We start from the raw sequence: 7,107 nt of genomic DNA on the forward strand, positions 1-7,107 counted from the left end.
AGGCGATTTTGAAAATATGAAATCTCTAGATGGTCGGAAATTGCACTCTCACGTTATTATAAATGTATTAACAATTGATATTTTAAATATGAAAACTGAGGTACTAGCCTATTAAAAGGTGAAATTTTCCCCCATAGGCCTATTTTGAATAAAAGCGTCACAAGTCAGCGTTTGAACATGGCGGAAAAGAGTGTTTGTCCAGGGCCGTCGACACGACCTGTGGCGAAGCGAACTTTGTAAAATGAAGTCCCCACCCCCTAAATCCGCCCTGCCACCCCCACACAACGTATTAAAGACTTACGATAAGCTTGGGTTGTGTCGGAGGTGGAGGTTATGACTTCAGGTACGTGCCAAGACCAGCTATTACAACAACACCCATACCAATCAATTAGTAGATCACTCTTTTATTTGGAATTGTACATGTTCGTGAATAGACTGCGGTAATAGAGAGGTTTCGCAATCTTACGAATACGATAACGAAAACGGATACGTCACGCACACGTATTCGTTTTCGTAAGCCAGTAAAAACCTGTTTCGCATGGCAACGAAATATTGAGGGCGCCGTCCAAAATATGACTGCGGTAAATTTGAGCGAAGCGCAGGTACTATGTACGTGCTTGGCTACCTAGGCCTAGCGTAACATCAAAGCGAGTGAGGACTTTAAAAACTGCTATTTATCAAAATTGACCTGGCATTTTAGTAAATTACTTTAGTAAATTATTTTCAATAAATCTATAATTATATTATAATCATGAATCATTTCTGATTCAAATGCAAAATGTGCAGAATAGATCAAAAAGTATACTCGTTTTGTAGTTACGAATATGACTGGTGATATTCGTCAACACGAATACGCTTTACGAATATGAAATGGGGATCAGCTCAAAAGTTATCGTATTCGTAAGGTTGCGAAACCTCCCTATTAGCATTTTGCATAGCACGCTCACATACAATGTGCACACTTGTGTTCATAATGTGAGTGTACCATGCACATGCCTCGCCAGGCTATATTGTTATTATTCAGTAATGTGGTTTACCGTTTGGCCTATTGTTATTTGAAACATTTTAGTTGCACAGTACTAGACATAGTTGTAATGGACGAAAAAATACGAAATAAACTTACATTCGTTATTGCACATCTTGATAGTGACATTGGATTATATTGACTTCTAGGCATATAATATTATTTTTATTTGTCTTTACTTTATTTAAAAATTATTTTTACAAACTTTTTTCAGAAAGTTCTGATAATAATAGTAAATTTGTATAGCAAAAATGATCACCAATGATTACCACGAAGAGCTAAAACCACTTGTTATCGACATTGGTTCAGACATGTGCAAAGCGGGGTTTGCAGGCGATGATGCCCCAAAGGTCGTGTTCCCAACTTTAACTGGAAGACAAAGCAAACAGGTATCGCAAATAAGTCTCATAAGATAAAGAACATTTGTTTATGTAATTTTCTGATTAGATTATACCATAATAGTGTCTTTTAACATGTTTACAACATTGAACAATTGCTTTGTCTGATCTGATTGTTTATGGGTTTTTTTCCATTTTGGTAAGTCACAAATGGCACGGATGGTACGAAATGAAGACATATTATATATTGGCAACGAAGCACAATCAAATCGAAGTAGGCTTACTCTGAAATGTCCAATAGAACATGGTATTGTAACCAATTGGGACGACATGGAAAAAATATGGCACCATTGTTTTCACAATGAACTTCGGGTTGAGCCTAATAAACACCCGATACTACTGACAGAAGTGCCACTTAACCCTACAGCGAACCGAGAGAAAATGACACAGGTAGGTAGTAGGCTAATAGTATTTTAATTGAATAAGTCGTATCGACTAAATTTCTGAAATTAAACTATTATTTTTAATATTATTATTTTTTGCTTTTATACCCAAAACAAAAAAATATTAAAAAGCTTATTAGAACTATAGTACATTATATTGAACCATAATAAGAAACGTATTAATCACAACAATGGAAAAAAATAATAGGCCTACAATTTTATTGCAGTTGTTGAAAGAACAAAGTTGCAGAGTATACTTTTTATACTCTATAGTTCACTATGTCGGTCGGTCGGTCGGTCTGTCTATCGGTCCGTTATCACTATACATTGTAGCACGCGACTTAATGTTGTTTATTGTAATGATTATAAGAAATAACGTTCCTATTGAACCATATTTTATAGTAGGCGTAATATAACATACTATATTTTGCCAAAAACAATAAAAGGTTGAAAAATCACAATTTTTTTTAACAAAAAGTGAAAACAGTATTTATACATAAGCTTAGATTTTTTTTTATTTTTAGACAAATAAATGCAGAAATTTTAACATTTTGTGTCATCTGTTGGTAGTTTCAGTATTTCTGAAAATCTCAACTTATGTCTGATTTCGCTTGAGTGTGTGTCTTATATATAATTGTTTAGAATAAAATGTATTATGGAGATTCTTTTTATTAAATATAAAAAAAATGTACAATTAATATATGATACATGATGAGAGTAAAATGAATCTTCAAAAACTATCGACTCTTTTGTATATATTATTTCTGATCATGTATTTTAGTAGGTGGTAATATAAACTGTATACCGATACTGTAGAAGACAACACCTTTATCACAAAGGCAGAAAAACGAAAAATTATAATTTTGTATTGACACTAAACAGGTTTATGAATAAAACATTGTAGTTCAAACGAACTGATTTTAATTACAACCACTACAATAATAACAGATTATGTTCAATGGGAACTGAATTCTTGTTTTTACACTGCAATAAAAAAGGAAACTATGCACCACTGGTTAATCGAATTCCTATTCTAAATCACTGTGATTTAAAGAGAACATAAAAAACCCTCCTGGATAGACTTCCTATTTTGAAGCATTACACTGAGGTTCAATGGGAACTGACATTGTGTTAACAACCACTGCAATAAAAACGTACATAAGGCAATGCGTAGTTTAATAATTTATTCATTTTTACATCCTATATTTACAGTATTCATTATGGATCAATAACAACCAATTTTGTTAAATTACGTCAAAAAGCATTTATCTGTTCATATTTGTAATTGGACAGTAAAGTAACGCTTCAAGCAGTAAACTATAGTACTACTACTTTTTACAAAAGAAGTTTCATTTCATTGGTTAGTACAATTAATATTCCTTAAACCGGGGCATAACCATATTGACCAAGGCAGATTTTGGAATACCTTCCCAGGACTGTGCTGTGTATAACCTTACCAACAGACACAGCACACTCAACGTACTTTCTGTCATTTTCCGAATTATTTCGGATTTCTAGATTATGTTTGAGACATTCGACGTACCTGCAATGTACATAACCACACAAGCTGTTCTGTCTCTGTACGCTGTAGGAAGACGTACTGGCATAGTTTTTGATTCAGGAGAGGACGTTTCCTATATTGTTCCAATCTACGAAGGATATGCACTTCCATACGCTATAGAACGAGTTGATTTAGCTGGACGGCATATTACTGAACATTTAGCAAGGATTATTTATGAACGTGAATATTCACGGAAGGTAAGTTAATATTCTTAGCTTTGGCAGACAAATATTTTGTCTCTCGTCTGGACAACATGTTATTCAACCAGTTTGTACACTAAATAAAATTACTATAAGTAGTGCTTTTCTTGTAGCTGGAAAAAGAAATTGTTCGAGACATAAAGGAAAAGCTCTGTTACGTCGCTCTTGATTTTAAAGAAGAAATGAATACAGCCGCAGTAACTAATTCCATTGAAAAAAGTTACGAAGTGCACAACAGAGACTACATAACAATCGGAAACGAACGATTTCGATGTCCCGAAATCCTCTTCCAACCATCGCTTGTAAGAAGAAAACATTGTGGAATTCATCAAATGATAGTTGACAGTATAGTAAAATGTAACGTTGACATTCGTAAAGAACTTTATCAAAATTGTGTGATGTCGGGTGGTTCTACAATGTATCCAGGAATTGCGGATCGTCTGCAAAAAGAAATGACGACACTAGTACCGACCGGTACCGAGGTAAAAGTAATAGCTCCCCATGATCGCAAGTATTCGGCATGGAAAGGGGGATCTATGCTAGGATCTTTGTCAACTTTCCAACAGATGTGGATTAGTAAACTGGAATACGAGGAATTCGGCCCTCGGGTGGTGCAAAGGAAGTGCTTTTAAGTTAAATTATATAATAGTTATATGGCCAACAATACCTTCAATATACTGTTATGTCTATAACTGTTGTGTCTATGTAAGAGTAGTGTTCTAAACGTGTGTTTAGCTAATATGAAATAAAATAAATGAATGTAGGGTACATGGAAATTATAGTCTACTGTAACAGATTTAGGTTGCTGCAAACCAATTATATTAGTACAGTTCAACTTTTATTGTAATAAAACAAACTATTTTGTACATGTAAATGTTAAATTAGAAAAAAAATTCAGTATAATATAATTGTGTTCAGTGAAAAAAAAAAACTAACAAATAACTAACTAAATAAACAAACATTTAGGCTCTTGACAAAAAGTAATACATTATTGAAAAATAGCATTCAAGAACAAATTAGTTTTATATTACCCCATATTGATATACCATAAGTAAGATTGAGTAAAATAGAAGATAAAGTTGATAACGAATAAAAATAGTAAGGGACCGATTATATAATTATTTTCTTTTTTTTGGTCTTATGTGGGTTTATCCTGCTTTTACTTACTTTTCATATAAATATAGTAATTTATACATAGTTTTCTGCCATTGTATTTTTGTTATCATATGTTTACATACATGATTTTGTTATTGTAATCATTTATCTATCCATTATCATTATTTACCATAATTGTTATGATTTTTATACATATCTTTTATTCTATTTCCAAAACCTGTTTTTTTTCTTTAAGACCAGAAACTTTGTTAACCCAGATTTTCTTCTAAGGCAGTTTACCAAATATGGATTCCCACTTAACCTGTGCCGTTGGTGTAATATATTTAGCATCTATTATGAGTGTATTTAATTGTCTAGAAGTCATATTCAAGACCTTGTTATTTGTGATAAGTATATCATTTACATTAATGTCACATGTTGATTTTAAAATACATTACCATTCTTGTGGAATGGCTTTCAATATACAAGAATATTCGCTAATCCAAGTTTGTGTACATCTTAACCCTCTTTTTATCTCTATCACAGGCTTAAACTATTATTTATCACATCACTTATTTTTACAAACCCCTGATCCAGTTAGGCCCTACAGGTATATAAAGGCTTCTTTTTAATACATATAAGCGCATTACTCCATAATGGTTGATTAATAATATTAATAATCATCATAGCTTATTGTTTTCTTATTTAATATTATTACAAGTATTAGCAACTGAGATTGAATTAATAACCGAGAGATAAAAAGGTGGTACGGATATATTACACGGAACTTTTGATATATTTTAGGGTAATGACTTTGGGCCTATTTTTTCTATATAAAATGTTGGTAAATATTTCCATTTGGCGTCATCGTTTTCATACAGTCTCCTGTACCATTTAACTTGGACAGATTTTATCTGAGATCTGAAATCTACCATTTTTAGACCACCTTGACTCTACAGCTAACTATGTCGGTCGGTTGGTCGGTTGAGCACGCGACTGCAGTCATGTATATGGCCTTGTTAAAAAATTAATTTGTCCACCTCTTTTATTATTTTTTCTGGTAATAGTAAAATGCTGGAATTGTATATCATTTTTGAGAGTGCTAATGTTTTTACAATATTAATTCTTCCAAAAAAGTGAGGTGTCTTTTCTTCATGTTTATAGGGTATTTTCTAATGCATCAACTTTTTATTTCCAATTCTTTTGATAACAATATTCCTTATCATGTCCAACATAGATACATAATATCCGAATTGGTGTGGATGTCCAAGAAATGTTACCATTTGTGTCCTTACAGTCTCTTAAACTGCCAAGCCAAAAAGCATTTGTTTTATTCTTATTCATTTTAATCCAGAAGGACCGCAGAGCTTTTGGCAGAACAGTTTCCAGATGCAGAAAAACCCTGCAATAATTTTATGGACAATAAGCCTATGCTGTACTGAGTAAAGGAAGCTTTACATTAAAGAGTGAACCATCTCAGGAGTGAACACTGAGGCTATCAAGTGTTTAGGGTTAGAGTGGAACTCACGAAACGACCAATTTATTGTAAAGTAGTAGGAAAACTGACTAAGACGGCTAATGAAACTTACTTCCACACATTTTAATGTAATTGGACATATACCAATTGATATAATTATTCATACAGATGCCTCCATTTCGGGTTGGGTTGATGTTACGGGCAATATCTCAACATGTGGTCATTGGACCATTGATGAGAAGGAGCATCATATTAACTATTTAGAGCATTTAACTGCTTATTTTGGTCTGTGTTTTAGACAAAAATATTAGAAAAAAAAAAAAGGTAAACATGTGAAATAATGATTGACAACACAACAGCTGTTTGTGTTATCAATATGGGCACTTGCCATAGTTATCAATAGAATTTAGTGGCAGGAGGATAGATTTTACATTTTCTCCCCAGAAATTTTTCCAAGACAAAGCAGAGGAAATGTTGGGATGCTGGGAATCATGAAAAGACCACCAGTGCGACGTCACCCAAAATCATATCTACTTGTTAATATCATCTCAACCAAATTTGTTATTATCCTCAATCATAAGAAACAACATTAAGTACATTAACAAGTCGTTCGGTCTGAAAACAACGAAAGATAGTCTTGGAAGACTGATTATTTCAACGCCTAAGTAAAATGTTGTAGTATAAACGACTGATGAACCCAATGACTGGTGACTGGAGGAATACCAACTAAGATTACACCATAAAAAGCTTGTAGAAGAGAGACATTGAGGTAGAGGATAGGATTATAAATGCCGCCAACATAATTCTAAAGAGAAACTATACAGAAACACGTGGATTGCATCTATCAACACTAAATGGCCAATTTTGACAAGACTATACAATATGCTCAATTTATAAATCTCAGAAACTCACACTGGATTACAATATCAGACAAGCATTGGTGCCAACAACTTACCAATAGTAACGTCG

The 7,107-nt window shown here is 33.1% G+C and overlaps 1 protein-coding gene across 1 annotated transcript; it reads left to right on the forward strand.

The window, feature by feature from the left end:
- The first annotated feature begins 1,272 nt into the window (after window positions 1-1,272).
- Window positions 1,273-4,326, forward strand: LOC144849652 (actin, cytoplasmic 1-like). Its single transcript, XM_078706680.1, has 4 exons — window positions 1,273-1,413; window positions 1,567-1,812; window positions 3,324-3,563; window positions 3,680-4,326. The coding sequence occupies exons 1-4, from the start codon at window positions 1,276-1,278 to the stop codon at window positions 4,196-4,198; spliced, it is 1,143 nt and encodes a 380-aa protein (XP_078562806.1). The 5' UTR covers window positions 1,273-1,275; the 3' UTR covers window positions 4,199-4,326.
- Window positions 4,327-7,107: the final 2,781 nt, after the last annotated feature.

This window comes from Antedon bifida, chromosome 1 (genome assembly GCF_963402885.1).
Source record: "Antedon bifida chromosome 1, ecAntBifi1.1, whole genome shotgun sequence".
Lineage (NCBI taxonomy): Eukaryota > Metazoa > Echinodermata > Crinoidea > Comatulida > Antedonidae > Antedon > Antedon bifida.

Coding starts and splice junctions, on each gene's coding strand:
- LOC144849652 (XM_078706680.1), top strand. CDS start 1,276: ATGATCACCAATGATTACCACGAAGAGCTAAAACCACTTGTTATCGAC. Junction 1,414..1,566: donor CTGGAAGACAAAGCAAACAG/GTATCGCAAATA, acceptor CATTTTGGTAAG/TCACAAATGGCACGGATGGT. Junction 3,564..3,679: donor AACGTGAATATTCACGGAAG/GTAAGTTAATAT, acceptor CTTTTCTTGTAG/CTGGAAAAAGAAATTGTTCG.